This window comes from Vespa mandarinia, chromosome 1, assembly GCF_050613455.1.
Source record: "Vespa mandarinia isolate Hongniang chromosome 1, ASM5061345v1, whole genome shotgun sequence".
Classification (NCBI taxonomy): domain Eukaryota; kingdom Metazoa; phylum Arthropoda; class Insecta; order Hymenoptera; family Vespidae; genus Vespa; species Vespa mandarinia.
In genome coordinates this window covers 10586971-10610940 of record NC_140810.1, presented here as the reverse complement: position 1 = coordinate 10610940, position 23970 = coordinate 10586971, and the positions used below count along the sequence as shown (strand labels likewise).

General features: G+C 33.0%; 1 protein-coding gene across 1 annotated transcript in view; it reads right to left on the bottom strand.

Moving 5' to 3' along the window:
• LOC118445704 (UDP-glycosyltransferase UGT5) overlaps nt 1-23970 on the bottom strand; it is a 42923-nt gene that overhangs the window by 5886 nt on the left and 13067 nt on the right. The window contains exon 2 of the mRNA XM_035875478.2: nt 20518-20737. Within this exon, the coding sequence (XP_035731371.2) occupies nt 20518-20737 (220 nt within the window). The remainder of the gene's footprint in view (nt 1-20517; nt 20738-23970) is intronic.

The following is a 23970-nucleotide window of genomic DNA, read 5'->3' as shown; positions in this document are numbered from 1 at the left end:
TATGTATTTATATATACATACACACATACACACATACACATACATCTATATACATGTATGTATATACGTATACGAATTTAACGAACTGTTTTACGGCGACAGTAAAATTTTCTCTTCGCTCGTTGAAAATAATTATTAACATCAAAATTTTATTATATTTCGAAATTTGCACCATTCTTAAATTAAAGACCCTTTAACTTCCAACAAAACAAGTAGATTCGAATTTTTAACTTTACATTCCTGGGTAATAGATATTTCACTCATTGAACAAAGCTACCGAATTAATGAAGCGGCGAATTAAATAAAAAAAATTAAAAAATAGAATAAAAGAATAAAAAAAAAAAATGAAGAAAAACAATGTTACTTCGATATAGAAAAAATCGGATTGCGAGATATCTCGTGTCATCTATATGTAATATACGTATAAACGATAAGCTATGTGTGATCGAAAAATTGTACTCGATCAATACTCGATTTCTATAATTCTTCATCATTCTCATCGAAACAACGAACTCGTTGATCGGGATTCTAGAAAAGAAAGGAACGATCTCGTTAAAATTATTCGTTACGTATATACGCATATATACACACATATACGTATATACGATTTATGAGTTTTTTAAATTCGTCTCGTCTATGGAATAATCGTTGCGATGTTACGCGTTGATCGTTTAGCAAACTAGTAACGGAATAATCTCTTACACCCTCGAGGCTTCTGCTAATTGGATCGAAAATGGAAAAATGCTTCACTTCTATATATCCTTAGATATAATATAGAACTATATCAGGTGTTTCAACTAATTCAAGCACTTGAAATGTTTCTGTTATAATGATATAAAAAAAAAAATATGTCGAAGAAAGAAATCGTTCAATTCGAATAAAAACGATTATTCAAATTAACATAAAATTTTAGTCAAAATCATTTTTCTCGAGATATTAAGACTAATGATATTCCTTTAAACAGATCAACATATTTTTATTACCGTAGTATCGTCGTCTATAAAAAAAACCATTTTTCAAGATGTAAATTTATTGATCTTCGGATGAATTTTGAATGATAAAATCTAAACTTTAAACATTTCAAGGCAAAACATTTATTTTAAAAAGTGTTCAAAATAATTCTATCAAGTTTGATACATTTTCAAAGATATTTCAAGTCTTCGAGTTAGGTGAAACATCCTGTATATATGACATTTATAACACATGAAACACAAATAATGTACAAAGAACCTCGATTATAAATGCATGAAAGAATAAACATAACCGTGTAGACAATAGATCATGTCCTTCGCTCGTTCCTTTTCCTCACTCACATGCAGATGCATTCTATAGGAATCTATTTCCACCTAAAGAATCTATTTCTTTAAAAACAACGTTTGACTTCTGGCTTAAAAAAGCATTATTAAACGATCTTTATTATTAAGTATCAATTCGTAACACGTGACTGAACTAGCAATAAAGAGCTCGCATAATAATCCTAGAGATTATTAAATTGATTTCTACGGCAATTCAACCGCGAACCAAATCATTAACCGGTTGGATGATAAGGTACGTAATAATGAAGATGAATAATAATAGCTTTAACCGGCTAGTCGAAGCGTCTAATAACTTCGAATGCAGTTTGATTCGAAGTAAGAGAGAGTAAGAGAGAGAAAAGAGAGAGAGAGAGAAAAGAGAGAGAGACATACATATATATGCATATAGATTATATAAAAAGGAAAGAAGACGGAGAAAGTAAGAAGGGGAAAAGAAGCCGAAGATTTAATCCGAGATTAATGAAATGCAGCCGATGGGTGCAGCGAGAGGAAACGAAGAAAAGATAAAAGTAAAAGAAATGGCTGAGCGAGCTTCTGAGAACGAGAGAAGCAGAAGATAGGGAAAGGAAACGGAGAGAAGAGTGCGACGAAGTTAAGGAGCCGCGACGGATTTACACCGTCTATGTTCTTTTGAAATCTTTCCAGCGGCAGCCTAGTGATGCACAGAGAAACGTACGTCCATGACAGAAAAAGAGAGAGAGAGAGAGAGAGAGGGAGAGAGAGAGAGAGAGAAGGAGAAAGAAAAGTGAAAAAAAGAAAGAAAGAAAGAGAGACGGAGTAAGTAAAATGTACGAAGAAGGTGGAAGAAAGGGAGATAAAGAGAGAAAGAGAGAACGAGTACGACGAAATGGCCCTCGGGCCCCGAGCTCCGATCCAATTAGATTTTTAATAAAAGTTTACCCATCCCGCCGTTCTCTATCCTGGCTCGGTCTATTCCGCGAGTCACGTACCGGTCCGCGTCCCTACGGGCTGAGAAAAAGATTAACCGGTTCCCAGGGAAACCAGCCTTTTGACACCGACCTCTCGCATGGACCTTCGTCGGTGTCGGATTAAGAACTTCTCAGGCCAAGTGTTACCACCACTACCATTTCGGCCATCACTACTACTACCGTCTTACTCACTTCAACGATTTCCAACCACGAATCCAGAAAACTATTGTCGAATGATGATACTCGTAATACTTACTGGACCAGGGTATATTCCCAGAGCGATTTTCAGAATTAATCAGAGAGAAATTCTTCCAAAATATTTTCCAAAGGCATTTTTCTCACGTCTAAGATAATAAAAATATAATTAAAAGAAACTACAATAGAATTTTATGATCCCACTTATATCATCTTTTTTAAAAAATCTAATTGTTTTCGTTTTTAACAAAAAGAGATAGATTAAGTACTTACATACATCTTGGGTCAAATGTTATCGTCAATTTTATCGCGATCATTACTATCAATCGTTATACTTATTCGTCGACGTTTATTTTTCAACGATTTTTAATCACAGATCTAAGAAATTATTATCGAACGATGATACTCTTGATACTGGATCAAAGTATAATCCCTTTTTCCCATGAGTGATTTTCAATATCAATCAAAGAAAACATTTCTTTTAATATAATTTTATAAACCTTTTTTCACGCCGATAATAAAAAGATAACTATGAGTGTCATATAAACTTGATAAAAGATATGGTTCGGATGATGGGAATCATGCGATGAAAAAAAGTTAGAACAAAAAAATAGAATATTCGGTTACAACTACAATTTTATTGTACTCGATGTCGTCAATTTTTGTTCTTAACAAACGCGCTGTTCTATGAATTAAGGCTGCAAGAGATACTATTTTTTATTAAAACTAAAGATTGAGTTTATACCAACTAAAAACCGGATTAAAAAACCATTATTATAATATAACGTAGTTTTGATTGTTTTTCAGTTAAACTGAGATGAGTTAATTACCTTTATTAACCCTTTCGTTACTACGGGCAACTATAGTCACTTTCCATCTAATTGTTTTCTTTTTCAAGAAAAAGAGATAGATTAGATACTTAAATACGTCTCGGATCAAATATTATCGTCAATTTTATCGCCATCATTACTATCAATCGTTATACTAATTCATCAATGTTTATTTTTCAACAATTTCTTGCTACAGATCAAAGAAATTATCATTGAACAATGATACTTGTAATATTGATAAAGTTATCGAACTGAAGTATATTTTCTTTCAAAATCTTTTTCTATAATACATTTCTCACGACGAAGATAGTAAAAAAGATAACTGAAAGAAAATAAACAAGAATTTTATGATCTCACTTATGTTTTCTAAATTCTAATTTTTTTTCTTTCTTCCACCTTGTAGGGAAAAAATGAAGTAAAATATTGTAAACGATTTTAAGCGAGAAAACGAACGTATATTGTTATAAACGTTTGAAGATTATCATGCAATCTTGTTGTTTGTACGGCCACCGGGTAAAACTTCGTGCAGTGTTAATTTTCCATAAACGTATAACGCCGAGTATGCGAGAAAATGAGAAAGGGAGAGGGAAAAGGGGGACTAGATGATGGTAGAGAAAAATAACCGTTTATTATGCATTATTACGAGCAATATAGTCCGAGGCGCGAACGAACGAACGAGCACGTGGCTTTCATAAAAGGTACTTTCCCGGTGTTCTTCGTGTGGTGTATAAACGCTTGATTTAGATTGCACCGACAATGTGCACGCAGTACTTTAATCGTAATACTTCGTTCTATTTCTCTCCCTCCCTCTCTCTCTCTCTTTCTATCTCTATCTCTCTATTTCTCTCTCTCTCTCTCTCTCTCTCACTCCCTCATTACTATTTATTCTTAGTGATAAAATAAAATGATGGTTCCACGCTATCGTCTTCTTATGTTCAATTTTTCATAATTTTTGTGTTTTCCCTTTCTGTTTTAGTACCTATGTATATCTATTTAACTAAATTATATATAATATTTCTCTTTACTTTTCTCTCTAATTATTACTTATTCCTGCTGTTGAAACAAAATTGTGATTCACCTCTTTATCACCGTTTTCACGTTTAAGATTTTTCATAACTTTTTAGCACTTATATATACATTTATATACATAAATTAATTAAGTGCATATGCATTTGCGAAAAAATTGTAATTCATATAATCCACTTTATTCGTAAATATATAACCCACCCTGAATTATTTATCTTTTACCTGTAACATTTTTTCTAACTGCAACTAAGAAAAAAGATACGGCTTATTACAGTTACGTGAATTACCAGGCAATATTTCAAAATATCTCGCGAGATAATTATTCTTTGACATTATAACATTTTTTATTCTGAATAACGAACTACGAGAAACCAATTCGTGCAAAAAAAAATCGTAAGATTCCCCTTAATGATACATCAATGACTTTGAAATCTCATAACAAATGACCTTGATAAAAAATTCTTCTTACAATCAAATGCGCCTTTTAAAGCAGAGCACCATTTTTTGAGCATATTTTCATAAAACCAAAAATTGCGGAGCTATTTTAAAAGATCACCCTGTACGATTTAATTGTATGAATTAATTATACTTAATAATAATATTACTTAATTTCGCTAAAATATACTCACATTGTTAGTGATATATTTTCCTATTTTCTAATAAACTTCGTTCTCGAAAATTAAATTTGTCGCATTTGCCAAGAACCCGAAAATGGAAATATACATTTACGGTCGTTGCCATTACAAGGACGAAAAATTGAAGAGGAAAGAGTAAGGTAACGACAAAGATAGAGAGAAAGAGAGACAGAGAGAAAGAAAGAGAGAATGAGATAAGAAGAAGAAGAAGTAGAAGAAGAGGAAGAGTATTGGAGAATCCAATACGCCTCCATCGAGGCGATCTTTCATGCGAATCTGTTGTGGTCGTCGCAAGAAGATCTGCATTTAGAATCTTAAAGGGCTCCGCCGTAGACCGAACGAATCTTTATGGTCGATTTGTTCTTGGAGACGGCCGGTCTACGCTTCTCCAAATAAGTATTTCGAGTTCGAGAATGGGCGGGATCCTTGGCAACGGCTGCCGATGCATATAGATCGGCTACCCTGTCCCTGACACCAATTCTAAATTATCGCATACCATAAAGGCAGGAAGACATAAAATCTACGTACACAGAAGCGATTGGGACACACCGGGTGTCCGAACAATCGTCGATCGTTCTCCTTCGAGACGAAAGAGATTTTTTGAGAATTCTTTTACGCTCCGTTGGAAAAGACATTTTTTTCTTTTCTTTTTTTCCCCTCCCTATTTGTTTGCTTTCCTTAAGTTTCATTAAATCCGAACGAGTTCTGCTAATACTTCTAGATTTCCATTAAAGTAGTTCGTAAAATCCCTATAATCACAGATTGATAAAATGATTCTATCAAATAATTTTCCTAAAAAGGAATTAATAAAATGTAAAAAATTCCACTAAATGATAGAAAAATTTCTTTAATGATTGATAATGAGGCACTGATTCTTTTCGATATCAGACAATAACCGATATGAATCCGATAACAAACTGCCGTATCGGTTATCGATCTTGGCAAGTATCGTATCCAAGATAGTGGAAAGTATAGGTAATCGATAAACTCGTTGCCAACTGTGTGTAAGATACAATGTAACTATCAAACATCACAACCGAAGAGTATTTGATATTGGATAACATTTAATTGTATTATTTATGGACTTATTTCCAAGATATTACTATCAAGATTAATAAGATTATTGATTTTATATCGTCTAAATGTACCTTTTTCTCTTTCTCCCTCTCCCACACACACATACACATACATACACATACGTTATGCATATATTACATGTATTTATTATATATTACATTCTCTTTATGTTAGCTCATATACCTACATACATAGATATATATTCACATAGAAAACCGATCTAGTTCCCAGAAGATTTCTCTCTTCTAGACGGTCACGGTGGTCTGGAAGATCCAATCGCTTTTCAACGCTATACGTCTTTGTAACTCGATAAGTCGCCCGAGTAATGCTAGAGAGAGAGAGAGAGAGAGAGAGAGAGAGAGAGAGAGAGAGAGAGAGAGAGAGAGAGAGAGAGAAGTAAGAGAGAGAGAGAGAGAGAGAGAGAGAGAAGTAAGAGAGAGTGAAGCAAAGTAGGAAGAAAATTTCGTCGTCCAGTGAGGACGAAAGTAGAACTTCCAAGATTCTCAAGGATACGGCAGAGCGATATCGAAATTCGAAAATCTCACTCTCCTTCAAAGATATTTGAACGTAAAGTTCTTTCGAGTTCAGGTGGCGCTACAATTTGGAAAAACGTTTCAACGAAGAAAGGTCTCCTCGAAATTTTTCTCCTTAAATTATAAAACTCGTGAAGGGATTCATAAACACGAACTATACTATTACATAATTTAAACTGAAAATTGTTGAAATTTGATTGATATTTCCTCTATATCAGATTTTCTTTTCAAATTATTTATATAAATTACAATCGTGAAAATTCGTAACGAGACACGTACGAAGACTTTTCTTTATTCGAATAAATGAAAAGTTCGAAGAAATAAAAATATAAAATATATAATAATTAATCTATTATAAATTTAATAATTTTTTTATTTTATTTGAATTTATTGAAATTAATTAATTACCAAACGAAGGCTTACGTAATCAGTTAAATTATAGACTGGAGAATTTATTTTTCTTTAAACATTAATAAAAAATTAAACATTTTCTAAACAAACTTTCGAGAATTAACGTTTATCGCGTAATTAACTAAAATCTTTTCAAACCCATAAATATATGAAGATATTGCAAAATTTTTTGTACGAGCATATAATATAACCATGCGTTCTGGTAATATCCAAAGTTAGAGAAAATATTTTCACGTTGAAAAAATCTGAAGGTCCAGTAAAAAGGAGGAGGAATGTACGACAAAGGTTTCAGAGATATAACCGAACGAGATAAAAATCCTGATATCTTATCCTTCCCAGGAAATTTCAGTGAATCTCTTCGGGAACACGTGGTGTGACGATTTAAAATGGAGGAACTTTTTCTCGTGACGTAAAAGAAGTTTTCATGTTCAATTCTTTAGGATCACCATTGAAAAAGGAACCTCTTTATGGATTTTTCGAATCCACGTTACTGAACAAACAATCAATTCGCGCTCACTTTCTATCGTTAAGTTTCAGTATCTCGTATTAAATTGTACAAATGATTATAGTCCTCTTAAACTCCGGTAAACTATCCTTCGAAATACTTCAAACACTGTCTTATAGAAATTAACAACGAGATTTAATTTTTCCTTTACATTCTAAAGAATTAAATAAATAGAAATTATCAATTGTAGAAAGAATTATTAAAATATGAAATAATATAATCTTATACTGTTTAGAAATACGAGACAAATTTGGCTTCGTCTCTCAATTCTGCAAACAATGCAATTTTATAAATTCGTTATTTTTAATAATAATCATTAAAAAAAAAATACAAATTCTATCATGTATTTTAATAGAGAAAATAATCGATTTTATAACAAAAACCATCAATAAAAAATTTTATACGGGTCAGTCTATATCTATATCAAAAAATTTGACCTCGATAATTCCACGTTATAGTATAAATATCCCAATAAATTTCAATTCCATTTTGAACCAACACTATGCGCTTTTACGCGAATAAAGAGAAGGCGACTCCGTATGTGAAAAGTTTTTATTTTGTGTCTGCGTCCGTGTATATGTGTATATATGTGTGTGTGTTCCCAAAAACGAGCTCGACGAATATCGCAAAAATACGTTCAATGCTCCTGTTCTCTCTTTCTATTTCGCAGGTCACCGTGGCGGATATGTTTCAGGATAGCTATATGCAATCCTATGTGTTTTATTTGTTATCATAACGCGAGGTCGGCAATTAACGTATCATTACGTATACATATTTTGGACGGTTACACGGCCGAATATGAGATAAGTGGAACAAGAATGAAATGTGAACGAAATGCATATGGAAAGTAACTAAACCTTCTGAACATAGACGCTATTTTTCATTATTGTTGACCATTTTTATTGCCATACCTTTATTTTCCTTTTTCGTATTAATTTGCTCGAAATTTCACGAAAAGATTTATATGTCTTGAAACAGAGTATCCCAAAACTCTGTCGAGCAAAAACGAACTCATATATTAATTCAAATGTCGCTCATCACTTTGTTTTTCATATTTAAAAGTCTTCATGTTATTTATACTTTTATTCATACGCATGTTTGAGTCTTATAAACATATAATTTACATTTGTTTCTAATATTAATTATACATTTTAATAGCTATTGTAAAAACTGAAAACTAGTTCAATGTCATTTGTCAATGTCATTGATAAAAACATTAAATAATTCCTAACTTATGAGTTATCCTGTTCCATGATTTTTCTGATATATCTGCTACAGTAAAAAAAAAATATATAAAAAATATATCAAAGATCTAATAAAAAGAACGATTTGAACGATTTCTTTTTTTCCATTTTTATCCGATATTAATGCTCATGAATTCTATATGTAAACTTATGTATGTATACGTTTTAATAGCTATTGGATATTTATCGGAATAACATTAATCTTGGTTAACATATAAATAAGGGATAAAATAAGTCGAAAAAGGATAAAATTAAATAACTAAGGCTTACTCTTATACATAAGTATATACAATGTCACCGACGGCGTTCACCTTTCTACGATCTGGTTAGAACTTCGTGAAAACATTGAACAATACAAAAGTGAAAGAACAAAAGGAGGAAAATAAAAACGGTAGTTACGTTATCAAGGGACAATCAACGATAAACATTTGTTTAAATACTTGTACAAAAATTAGAGTGAAACGATGTTGTTATCAATAAAAACATATTTATATATGTTCGATCATTTGCAGATCGATGACAAAACTTTATGATGGCAAGAAAATAGACATCATAATGATGTTCAATATAATACAAGTAGCGTATTCGAGACTCGATTTGTGCTATCGCAATTTTCAAAGAAGAGCACCGAGAGGAAGACTCGTTATATCGCGAAGACGATCAACGATTCTTAAGAGAAAAAAAAGAGATAGAAAAAGGAGGTCATCGTCTTCGTCGTCGTTGTCGCCGCTTGCGCGTCGTTACGCGGCAATGCTCTTTTCGCTCTTCTATCGTATTTCTCCCTTTTTTCCACCACCCTCTTTGAACCATTACATCCCTTACGGGCGAGCAGGTGCGTCGAAGCACTCGGAGCTTCCACAGTTCTCGTACTTGTCCCTGCAAAAGGGTGTCGTCTCGACCTTCCTATTCCACCCACATACTCTCCCCACCCTTTCCTTTCGTATCAGACAAGAAATAAGAGTCCCAAGCACATTTTGCCTCTCGAATAAATCTGATTGGTTGAGAGAGAGAGAGAGAGAGAGGGGAGGGAAGAAAGTAAGAAGAACAAAGATACTCCAATGTTACGTCCATGAACGGGAAGGGTAGAAACGTTCACTTGTGAAACTGGTACTCTGTAAAAGGGTTACAAAAGAGAGAGAGAGAGAGAGAGGGAGGAAGAGAGAGAGAGAGAGAGAGAGGGAGGAAGAGAGAGAGAGAGAGAAGGAGGAAGAGAGAGAGAGAGAGAGAGAAGGAGGAAGAGAGAGAGAGAGAAAGATAAAGATATATGTATACAGAGGAACAGATGGGAGGAGAGAGATAAAGAGAGAGAGAGAGAGAGAGAGAGAGAGAGAGAGCAAGGATGAGAACAACAGGGCAATAAAGAAGACAAGGCTCACCTCGTCTGCCACGAAGTAGAGAGAGAGGAGGATGAACGTGAGAACGCAGAAGAGTAAGAGATAGAGAAAGAGAGTGAAAGAGACAGAGAGGGAGAGAGAAAGAGAATGCTCTGTGTCGAGCTAACTCGGCGACGAAGCCGCACTACGTTATCCCTCGAGCGTAACCGAAGAAGAAGAGCAGAAGCGAGGGCGTGTCTCGTACCTCCTTACAAACTGTCGAAACTTTGAATATGTCTCTCTCTCTCTCTCTCTCTCTCTCTCTCTCTCTCTCTCTCTCTCTCTCTCTTATTATCTTATGTCTCATCTCGTTATTTCTTTTTATTCTTTACGTGGTAGCTTTCTTATAAATAAATGTTAACTATTAAGGCAGATTTCTATATCAGCTTAAAAGAGAGAACCATTATTTTCCATTTCGTTTTAAGATCCTGGTATGCCTTCATGGAACGGTGGAAATTTAACCGGGAAAATGTTTCTTTAAAGGTGGAGTAATATAAACGTATCGGGATTAATTTTATGAAGATACGTGCCGTCGCGTTTTAACGGTTGGTGTTAAGCTACTACGAGACCTACGTGATTCGAAAATCAAAACTATGTCACTCGTTAAAAGGGATAGAAGTAGAAATAGAAGAGAAAAGGGAAAAAGAAATAATCGTCTTTTACATCCTCGGAAACTCGAACTTTTCGCAAAGCGAACGAAAAAAAACATTAGGAACATCTGTTCAACATAAAATGAGGAATATGTTACGCTCGTGGGCAACGAATCGTTGAAATTTAACTTCCAATTTGAAAACAAATTCTATATTCATGATACCATATCGTTATCAAGTTTTATGTTATATGAATAACCAAAATCGATTTATAACAAATGAGCGAAGCAAATTAGTTGAATAGAATAATATCGTAATTATGAACAACGAAACCATTTATGACGAAATTTACACGAAGCTTGAAAGGAGGTTATTACTTTGACATTTTCATCATACACATTATGGCTTCGCATAGTAAAACTACTAATTATAAAACTTATAGATAATACACGAGGCTATATCCTGGCAAATGGGGTAAGACTAATTATATAAAAAACTTTTTAATTACATTATATTATATCTATGTATATATTTATCTCAGCTTCAAACTCTCGATCTGTAAAATGTACCTTTACTATTACAATATATCCTGAAATCGATTAAAAAGAATTACGAAAGACGAAACACAGATCTCTGGAACAAAGCGATCATTATATCACCACAAATAAAATCGAAATAACGTTCCTTTTTATTCTATCGTGAAACAATAATGATACCAAGGGATTACAAATAATCGATTTAATGGTCCATAGGAAATCCTCCCAAAGAGGATTGTGAAGAGCAAAAGGGTCCCAGGTTTGATTTTAATCTCTTAAAAACGACATTAGCTGAAATTATTTCTACTAGAGGCGTTCGCGATCGAGCGCAAAAGTCTGTTCCGTGCAAAGCATTAAGAGAATGACCGCAATAAAATCGCATGGTGGGCTTGTGGTGGATGGGAGGATGTTTAAACGCGAACCACATCGCAAGCTAGAATGAGGAAAAAGAAAACTCGAAAGTTGGCTTGCGAGCGCAATCGCGTTCGGAGATCTTGTGAAAGAGAATCGAACGATCTTCTCTTTCTCTTTCTCTCTGTCTCCCTATCTCTCTCTCTCTCCCTCTTTCTCTCTATCTATCTATCTATCTATCTATCTCTTCTCTGCCATCCTATTCGCAGTAAGGACGTAGAGAATCGACTAGCATAAGATGCACGAGTACTGGCACGGTTCACGACTCTCGTGCGATAGGTCGTAAACCGTGTTCGACCATATTACTTTAAAACCATTTCCGGATGGTGGTGGCTGTATTTATCATTTATCGATACGAAGAGGATCCACGCCAAAGTGTTCTGCCTTATACGTTGATGACCCTGCCATTATTGGGCAATTTCTATTGCACGAGGAACGTTAACTGTTATTACTATTCTGCAAACTCGTAAGTGTACTTACAATTCTCTTCGTGAACGATAACGAAAAAACTTTTTCCTTTTGATTTAACAATAAGTACTTATATAAGCCAATAAGTTTTCAATACTGTTGAAATAAAATTTAATAAATAATATTATATACTCGTATGGGATAAGAATGATTAGAAACTAAATTAAATAACGAAGAGTTGTTATAATCTTATTAGAAAGAGTTTACAAAAATATGTATCTTTTAGTGATCTTTACTTTTTATAGTTTCATTATTATAAAATTCGATTATGTTTTCAATATAAAGAAAAATAATAATTGTAAGTATATCGACAAATAATGAAAAATAATGTATTTATTTTTGAAAAATTATCTTATATATAAGATTCATCAAATTTGAAATTTAATAACTCAACAACGACTTATCTAAAATATATGTATAGATAGTGTTGGAAAAACAATTCCCTGCTGTATCGCAAATTCAGAATCCAAATTATAACATCGTAATAAAATAGCTTTAGAATTATATATGTAGCTATAATTTTGACGTGTTATAAATAATTAACACAAGTCATTGATATTTTAATGATTTTTTATTTTATTAAATTACGTTTGATTAACGTTAAAATTATTTGCTTTGTAATGCCGTATGCGGTTTCAGTCAAATACCCATTTAAACCGAATGAATGAGTTTGAAGTGAAGTTAGATCGTGTCATAAATTGGGCGACGAGCCACCATTTTTGTTTATTCTATTTCGCATGATCTGTTGGTGAGTATGTGTCAGGTCAGTCAATTTTTTAATTGTCAACTACTCACTTTGGTATATGTTATCTTAAAAGTTTATCGTTTTTAATAATTTCGATTTAATGTAAATTATGTATAAACTTGAATTTCAATTATTTAATTCTCTATGTAATACAAATAAGACTTTTTTTAACTTATAACTTCAACATTTTTCGATCTCTAAAAAACAATATGACAAAGAATTAAAAATTAACTAGAGGATTGAAATATGCATATTAAAACGAACGTATTTTTCTATTCAAAGAGCGTTTCACATTGGTTCTTGGTAGTTAATATTTTATCTTACTGTTATACAAATTATAATTAACTCTTCTTGCAGTCAAAACCTTCAATCTGTTTTTTATTTTTAAATTTTAAATTAAAAATTATTTCGTTAAGACTATAATATTAATGTTTAATTTATCTAAACTGATATTTAGGGATGCCTCGAATCACTAATATTGCAATTCGCCTGAATACCGAAATTTCGAATTATCGATTGACATTACATCAGATAGATGATATAGTCAACAGTATCATATAGGCCTCTGTTTGAATCCGTTATTTACACTATAAAATAGTACATTTATTACAAGAATTAATACTATAAATATACTTGATAAAAAGAAAGCATAAAAAATATATATTTATATTTATCGATAAATGCATCGATTGATTAAATTCAATTGTTTTTTGTCTGGAAGCACACGAAGTCCGAACAAATTATGGGATATATCTAATATTGGATATACACCAAATACTAATACCTGAAATACACCAAATTTGAAGCTTAATAACTCAACAATGACCTATCTAAAATACATGTGATGATAGTACTTTTGATGAAAACACTTTGATGTCTAGCTAAAAGAATAAATAATAAAGTATATAGAATGTTATTTAATAATGTAAATGTAAATTTCACAGGATTCTCCAAGGTCATTCCAATAATTATTGTTCCTCTTAACATCGTTCGAAACATTTGGTTACATTTTTAATATATAGAAAATTTATCACGTATATATATTTAATTCGATCATATATTTCATATATATCACTATATATTTAATAAAGTGGTTTGACGTTTAATCGTAATATTTTTTGTGAATCCATTTTATATTACCTATACTAGGATAGTATATAATATATATTGTTTTACGATGAATTTGATAAATTTTCTTTTTGTATGTTTGTGAAATTCTATTATTACCTAGAAATTTACAAAATTATTCAGTATTCCATCAAATCATCGACCGAATAACCAATCTAACCGAATATTAAAAATGTATGTTGATTAGGCCGGCAAAATGTAATATTTGAAGCATCCCTTGTGGTATTGAATTTATTTATTCAATTATACTTACATATTATATACTCAATTCTGTATAACTTTTAAGGAAATTTCTATATTATTTTGTTAAGTATAACAGTTTTATTTTAAAATAAAACATAACAATTTATTTTTAAAATAATAGAACTAAACATTATTCTGATATTTATTGTTCAACTTTTATTCTCCTATAAAAGGAACAAATTTGTGATCGCAATTGGATTTTGTTCCTTTTTTTTTTCTTTTTTTTTTTTTTTTTTTTTTTAATATAAATATATCCAATTTTTATTTGAAATATAAAGTTTTAAAATATATATTTTTCTTTATTCTATATATAAAGTTTTTCTTTATTCAGACTGTATATTTTGAAAAAATGCTCATATAATCATAAATACATATTCTATTCTGGCTGATTTTGTAATAATAACATAACAATAATAACATAACTTGTTTCGTATTATAAACCAGTTATGAATCCATTAAATGAATTGAAAGAGATGTATATAAAAATACTATCAAATAACTCCTGTTTTTGTAGAACCATCCATTACTAAAGATATTTCTTTTTCTTTATATTTCATACTTGATATAAATATTTACACAAGGTTATATTAAAAACTTTGTACCTTGATATTCAAGATATTTACTATTACATTTTATCTACCTTCAATAACAAATCCATTTTTATCAAAAACTGTACATTTATTGTATATATATCTAAAAAAAAAAAAATGTCTACCATAAAATAGTTATTTATTTCACAATATTAATTATTTCCATAAAAAAAAAAAGAAAAAATTGAAAGAGACTAATAACATCCAATAAGAATGTTATATAAATAACGTATAGACACGGAAATCGAAGCCGTTCATTGAAATTCGTATTCAATTTATAATCGAACATTATAAATTATTAAATAAGGATAACAATATCAATATCGTAGACGGACCAGTGGAAGAGTATTTTAAAATTAAAGACTCTTCGATGAGAAAATCGTAGGAACATATGTAGATACTTTGTACATACCTATGTATATACGAGAACCATGTATGTGTACGTGCGCACACGTGTGTGTGTCTGTGAAAACACCCGAGAGAAAAAAGAAAAATAAATAGAGAGAATAGAAAAGCAATCCCATGGTAGAAAAGATCGAAGCAATTTAAGCGGCCACATAAATAAATAAAAGCTATCGTTACCTAGCCATGAGATATCTGTTCGCAAGTAATCCAAGAGCGATTAAATAGGTAAGTCGTAAGAGAAATATCGAGAACATCCGGATTGGCAAAATCGATAGCTGTGGAGAACAGAATAGCATCTAAAATTCAAAGCCACCCTCGTAAATCCACGAGACTGCTAATTACACTCGCTCGGAAGGACGCGGACAGCGTGCCGCAACTCCGCTAATCGCAATATTTTCATATATCCTTCCGTGATTTATGATACTCATTCGTTTTTCTCTCTTCCTCGACTTTTGTTCACGTTGAAAATCCAACGAACGCGTTTTCTCGATACAACGACGTAAGAGGATATAGCACTCGGCGCGTAGCAGATTTATTTCTTTTATTTTTGAAAGAAAGAGAAAGAGAAAAGAAAAATAAAGAGAAGGAAAGAGAAAAGAAGAGGAAAAAATAGATAGAGAGAGAGAGAGAAAGAGAGAGAGAGGAGTAGGTCCCTATGTCGTGGGCACGCTGCAAATCACTTTTAATTAGATTCGGAAGTGTTTCGCCATTCCCCGTAAGAATGGTAAAGAAAACGAGAGACCGAAAGGGGAATCCGCGACGTCGTTAAAAATATTACCCTGTGTAATTAAATACGAGAATATCCCTTTCATTATACGCTGTTTTTAACGCCCGAAATTCGCGCTTGTCGAAAAAGAGAAGAGAAAGAAAACAGCGAGAGAGAGAGAGAGAGAGAGAGAGAGAGAGAGAGAGAGAGAAAAAGAGAGAAAAAGTAAAAAGTAAATAGTAAAATGTTTATAAGCATGACCCATATTCGTTAGATAGGACGAAAGAAAGAGAGAGAGAGAAAGAGAGAAAAAAAGAGAGAAAGAGAAATAGAAAGAGAAAGAGAGAGAGAGAGAGAGAGAGAAAGAACGCATAATTCTAGACGCCTCATGAACGAAAATGTGCGTCTGCTTAGGCTAGAACATTTAACGAGCGAGTTATCCATATTAGAACAGCTGCGCGTATGACATTCCTAGTAATATGTACATTCAAGCGTATTCGTCGAAAATTCAAGATATTCAATCGTAAATTCATACTGTATTTATTACAATTCATTTACTACCTTCATTAAGAGAACGAGAAAAAGAGCAAGAAAGGAAAGAAAAGTCACGTTGCGAGAAAACGCTCGGATCAATACTGATATTTTAATATTATCTTTCATTATTAATAAAACATTTAATTATTCGATACCGAAACATCAAAATAAAATGTTTGATATCAACAGAAAAATCTTACGATATTTTTCGACGAAATGGAAAAAGAATAAATTACTATCTTATATTCATTGAACTACCTTATATTCATGTCCGTCATTTATTATTGCATAATAGTCGATATAACACTAAATAAATAACTGCCACGCATGAATTTTTATTTCAGGAAACAGAAAATCAATTATTGTTCATTATATATTTGAATGTATTAAATAAAAGTAGTCTAAATTAATTCCAATCTGAATTAAAATGAATTAAAGAATTAATTAACAAAGAAGTTATTTAAAAAGAAAAAGTTGTGTTATTAATTATACGATCGAAATTATAATATGTATTTTCAAATTCATGACCATCTCCCTCAAAGTTATCTTAATAAATCTGAAGAAAAAATTTTTCTTAGATCGAAATATCAAAAACAATGTAGACCAGAAAGAGTTAAAGGCTCGGACTATGAAAAGAGAGATAGACGATTCTAATATCTCATTCGGATCTCGTTTGTGTTTTAGATAGCACGTTAGTCAGGTCCAGCGAGCTTTTTTGCATTATTCGTTAGCCTTAATTCTTTTTCAAGGAGAAAGAACACTTCTAATCAAGTATCATGCTTTGCTAACGTCACTCGCAAAAAAAACCAAAGCTCGTTCTATCTCTTTCTTTCTCTTTTCCTCTTCCTGCTCCTCCTTTTTCTCCTTCACCTCATCCTCCTCCTTCTTCTTCCCTTTCTATCTCATTATACCTCAGATTTGTTAATTAGCCTCGACATGATTACGCGACACCTACAGTAAAATGTAACGTGTCTTCATTATTTGAACGTTAAGGAGAAACTCCCATGGAGTCAGTAGAATTTCGCATGATTGTCGTCTAGCAGCTTGGCTAGCAACAACGACCAACCGGCATCGGTAACAGGTGCAAATGAAATTTGTTTAGAAATAAAATTAATATTTAACGTACATACATGGGTATGTACAGTTACGCGGGACACCGTTTTAACGAGGGTATTATCTCGACCGGTAGTCGCGGAACGTTAGTTGAGTACGCTTAAAATACAAGGACGGCTCTCGTAAATCGCCCTGCTAATTAGCGTGATACGGATCAGCCTCTCGTACGACGACATAGAAACGAGAGAGTCGCGTCTGCAAACGGTGTATATTGTACATTTCGCTCTTTATCTATTTCTCTTTCCTTCTTTCTCTCTCTCTCTCTCTCTCTCTCTCTCTCTCTTTCTCATTCATTCTCTTTTTCTTCTTCCTATTATTACTCCGTCGAAAGGCGTTATCATGTGGCGTACACGAGCTTCCATTTTCTACTTTCATCGTTAACTCGAAAACTAACTCGATGAAAAGTGAGACACAAAAACTTGAGATTTATTAACCAATTTAGGCATATTTCTGATAAAACGTATAAATCTAGGAAAAACAATCGGTACTAAGGAATAGAAGAAAATTATTCGGTTATCATTGATTACAAAATTATCAATTATTTCGTCGATCGACTGATAAATTTCGTTTGCTTTTCTCTTTTTGTTTTCTCTTTTTTGCTTTTCTTTTCTTTTTTATCTTTTTTTTTTTTTTTTTGAATAAAATTGTTGAAACTTTTAATCACCTACCATTGCGGTTTATTGAACGAGCGTACAGTTTACCGATTAAAATTTATATTTGATCACTTTTCAAAGTCATCGGTAATACACGATTAATAGCATTTATATATGAGGTGAGATTCATTAAAAAATAAATTAGCTAATTAATACTTTTTACATTTATGAAAGAAGTTTCAAAAAAGGGAAAAAAAATTATTCTCTCCTTCTTTCTCTATCCACTTTTCGTGAATCTTAATCCGTGTTTATAAACGAACGTTGAAAAATAAATGATTAATAAGTCTGATGATCGAGTTATCCGTCCCTATTCTTTTTCCCCTCTTCAAATTAATGCATGAAAATGGTTTAGCGAGTTTGTCGTGGTTTTGCGTGGATTATCGTCGACGATGTTGGTCAGAAGAAAGACAGGAGTCAGAAACCGCGCAGAAACTCAACCACTGCCGCTTCGACAGAGTGAAAGAGTAAGAGAGAGAAAGAGAGAAAGAGAGAGAGAGAGAGAGAGAGAGAGAGAGAGATGACCCGGTCGACAAGTTATTCGCGGTTCACCATTGAATAATTTAACGTTTAATTTCACGTTGGTTCGTCGTCGTCATCGGCATACCGCGGTACCGTTGATTCGTACCGTGAAACATTTAGCACACGCCAAATTTCCCATGCGACTCGCCGGGTAATACCTACCATACACATACCTACGTAGGGATAAAGGGACACGTATGTACGCATGCGCGCACACGTGCGTAAGCTCGAGAAGCGTGTTTCGCATTCCATAACTCCTCTTCACCCACCCACTCTCACTCCACTCTCACCCCTGTCCTCATCCACCCGTATCCATTTTCACTCCCTCGTATTTATTCACTGATCGAGAATGATCGCTATTGCTTAATCGATAGATCCATAAACGTTTCCTTGAAAATTTTACTCGATTTTACCGAAAAATTTTACGACCTATTTGTCGTTTCCAAAAATGAATGAGATGGGAAAATTGATGGATGAATTTTGTGCTGCTTTCTTGATACAACGAGTTTTCTGTATAAAGTTACTCGCAAAGTGATTGGATTCATAGAAAAATATAAAAAATAAATTCCTCGGTAATTACGAGACACGTAAATCGAATCAAATTAAAGTATCTAGTCTAACTGTTATATTTTAATAACATTCTTCTCTCTTATAATGAATAAAATTGATAGTTTCTTTTTTGTCAGATATTCATCGTTACATTCCACTCTACAATCCTCTCTCACTTTTTTGTAATGCTTCCCTTATTATTATTACTATTATTATTATTTATTACTATAACTAATCTATAAATTTCAATATTTTCATTAGAATTGTTATATCTTCTGCTATTATTGTTGCAACAAAGTAACAAATTGTTATTCCAGAACATCTCTAAACCACATTTCTACTATTAAAACAAACAAAAGCTTTTTAAAAGTTATCCCGTCCCTTTCTAACTCGTTCAACAACCTTTTCCTTCGCAGATAATCTTTCTTAATCCTACATTTAAACTCCGATAGTTTTATCTCAATAACTAAAAACACCAATTAGAAACGAGTAAAGAAATTCTATTTCTACAAAATTTCTATTAATCCATTCAATCGCATTACTCTCAAGGCACGTATTCTAATTATTATAATTATTAATGCCAGATATCTTTTCTGCGATCGAGTAAATGTCATTTTAATTAAAATCGTAATTCTATGAGTATTAAAAGTCTTATCGGTTCTAACAATAAGTATGATACCAGTATTATTATTCGCAATTCCCGCTTGACGGGATAAGAGTTGGTAAAAAGTTGACGGAATGAAAAAAGAGAAAATCATTGTTAAGAAGAGAGAGAGAAAGAGAAAAAGAGAGAGAGAGAGAGAGAGAGAGAGAGAGAAGGGATGGAGGAAACGTAGCGTCAAAAAACGAGCAAGCTAGAAGAAAGGGTAGAAACGGCAGTGAACCGCGTTACGGATTAACGGTGCGCCGGTACGGCAACGACGATGCACTTCCCGCATATCCTAGCGTCCGGACAGCTCGTGAGATATTCAACGGAGCGAATATCCGGCCAGATTATACGATTTTCCCCTCTTCCTATCGTCTTTTTTTTCCTTTTCTTTCTAAATCCTGTGCTATGATGCTGGAAAAGGGAAAGAGAGAGAGGAGAGAGAGAGAGAAAAAAGGAAAGAGCAGATAGCAACGCGAAACTTCAACTCGGAACCGATATCTTTTGCAAAAAAAAAAAAGAAAAAAGAGAGAAGGAGAAAATTGGCGAACTAACGATACACCAGTCACGGTTGAAAGAGATGAAGAAGACTACCTAGATAACATACCTGGTGTTATTGAAAATCTCGTCTAAAGCATGCCTGAAGATGTCCTCGTTTATTTCCTCGTATTCGAGTAATATAGATACACCTCTGTACTCTGCAGTCACAGCATTTACATACTGATCACCGTACATCGGTATGAGAACCATTGGGACAGCCGCGTACACAGCTTCCGTAAGACCCAACAAACCAGCATGACCCACATATGCTTTTACGTTCGGATGATCTGAAAAAACATTTGCGAAATAATTAATAAAATTATATGGATCGATATAAAATATAATATCTATTGTAAAATTCTTCCTATTTTTTTTTAAGTAAATAACAAAAGAAATAAAATACATCTCCATGATGGTCATTAATGTTTAATTGACAATGACATTTTCTTTAATATGAAGAACTTCGTCCGATATTGATCAAAAGCTTTTGAATTTCTTTATGATAAAAAAGACTCGTCCTTGGAAAATATAATCTCATCCAATACGAAAAGAACTTTTTAATAAATTCAATAATTGGATCACTATTAAGCGTTTTCGTTACAACCATGCTTAATAAGTAAATGTTGATGATAAAAAAGTTAAAATCTTTTTTTAATTATCTTGTTTTAAATTCTATGTTAATAGGATCATAATGTTATCGCATCGACTTGAAAATAAAAAGAGAAACGACTAACTTCTCCATCTACTCTTTTCAATTTTTTCCTCCTTTAAAACCATTCCAACCGATTTCCCCGGAAGGCAGAAAAAATAATTCCGAGTCGATCGAGCAAGAACGATGTAAAAGCAAGCGAAGCATAAAGTCTAGGAAAGAGACACAAACCGATGAAATTCGTTCATGATATCAAAGCAAGGAAGACGATCGAAGTGCACGTATACTGAAAAAATATAAGAAAAGAAGACATAGATAGAGAGAAAAAAGAGAAAGAGATAAATAGAGAGAGAGAGAGAGAGAAAGAAAGAGAGAAAGAGAGAAGAATCTCAACACGATTCGAAAGCAAGTAGCGATGAGAAATCGATCGACACATTAGAGGCCTTCTTCTAGGCGAAGAGCAAAGCACATCGTGTAATCGCAAAATTCGATGGAAAAATCGTTGCCGAGTCGCTTATCGCTGACGACAGTACCACCTTATTCTTTCTTTCGATCTCTCTCTCTCTCTCTCTCTCTCTCTCTCTCTCTCTCTCTCTCTTTCTCTTTCTCTTACACATATATACTTCTTAAAGCGTTGATGATGAAAAAGGATAGGCGACACACCCTCCTATTCGACACAGAATGCCACCTCCAGCGTCGATCCTAATGTCAAATTCCATTACCGCGGCACGGCAACCCTTCTTTTTTCTCTTTTCTCCAACCTACATTCACTCTTCAACCCCCATCACACTTCTATCCTCCTGGATAGAAATGTACGTGCCGGTTTGCATTACATCTCTTCCTTTTTGCTCTACCTATTTACCATCTATCTATATATATATATATATATATAGATATATAGATATATAGATATATATAGATATATATATATATATATATATATATACATATAAAATACATTGTAGAGGTAGACGTAGATGTGCGTGATAAATCGTACAATGTGCGAGTAAAAAAAAGTAGAAAAAACAGAGATTGTTTTTTCTCTTTCTTCTTTTTTTTTCTTTTTTTCTTTTTTCACAAATTTCCGCTGTTGAGAAACTTTGACAAATGTTTGTTACTTCGAATAATTTACAAAAAAAACACCCATTCAAATTTCAGTAACGCACTTATGGATAATTTTTCATTTTCACCTTTCGTAAATTTTAAATATAAATAAAATTAATTACGCAATATTTTGAACCCTCTATTGTATTCCATGTACACGTAGATATTCCTATAATAGGAAAAAACCTCTCCTATAATAGAAAAGGCATCTCTCTTTGTCGTTTACGATAGGTAAGCTAGGCGTAGTCGTTCTCCCGTCAATCGCATATATCTATGTATGTATGTACGTATCGAAAATAGAGAAAGAAAAAAGAGAGCAAACGAGAGAGAGAGAGAGAGAGAGAGAGAGAGAAAGAGAGAGAGAGAGAAAGAGAGAGAAAGAGAAAGAGAGAGAGAGAGAAAGAGAGAGAGAGAGAGGAAAATAGAATACGAATGAGAGATATCCATCTATCCATCTACCATCCAGCGATCGGTCTGAATTTTTGCCGACGAGTCGACAGCACCGAGGCGAGAAGACGAAAAATCGGGCGTACGTACGCGCACGATTTGAGCGAGATTTTACGCTTCGGCATCGAAGTCGCGTGCGCTCCTCTCTCGGCACAAACCCTCGGCACGTTCGATTTTTTCCCCCATTTTGCTTCTTCTTTTACTTTTTCTTTCTCTCTTCCTATCTTCCTTTCTCTCTCTCTCTCTCTCTCTCTCTCTTTCTCTCTGATTCTTTCTTTTTCTTTCTCTCTCTTTCTCTCTGATTCTTTCTTTTTCTTTTTCTCTCTTTCTCTCTCTTTCTCGCTCTCTCTTTTTTTTTTCAATTTCTGTCACCTCTGCTCCCGACACGATTATTTTCACCATCGATATTTTCGACAAAAAATTGTAAGTCAGAAAACACAAGTTTTTCTGGCATACCAATCGAAGCAAAAATAAAGAACATAATATATGGAAGTAATACGTATAATGTAATTAAATAAATATGAATAAGAAGTTTATTACAGTGAAGGAATATTTATTTACGAGTCAACCGAAAATTTATTACATTGTCTTGAATAGTTTTTTGTAACCCTTTGATAAGTGAGTAATAATTACGATAGATCTAATTTTTTTGTACGAAATTGTAAATTTTTTCCTTGTAGGATTTCAATGCGTTTCTATCATTTTATCACCGAAAGAGTTAATTTTTGTAAGTATCTTCTCTTGTTGAATTTCATCCATGAAGAATACATCTAATTAATTATTCTACATTTCCATTTCCTTGTTGGGAACTTTGTTCCAATGTCTCGTTATAAAATTTTTACGAAAACTCGAATATATTCTGAATTCTTTTGTTGTCTGAGCTCCTTCGTATCAGTTACATTGCTTCAGAAAAGTTAGGAGACACGCGGAAGCAGAGGTGGATGCGCCTGAAAATTCTATCGCTCTTCACGATAGACGTTTCACAAGGTACAGCATCGACAATATTTTCACTCCGTTCCCAATAGAGGCAACTCGAAGTCAGAGCGAAGCGATCGAGACTCGTAAAGCGATTACCGTCTCTACATCAGCTCCACTTAAATGTTTCTTCGTGTTTCGAAGCATTGAGAGCTTCCGAAACTCAAGTCGACGTCGCTTTCTCATTGAAAATTAAAGCTAATTTTTTTCTAACTTCGTATGCGATCAACTCTTCGCAGATACACATCTGTATAAATAGTAACGTTTAAAAAGAAATATATTTAACGAATGATTCAACGAAAGTCAGAATTATCTTTATTTTTGTTCTAAAGACGTCTATAACTT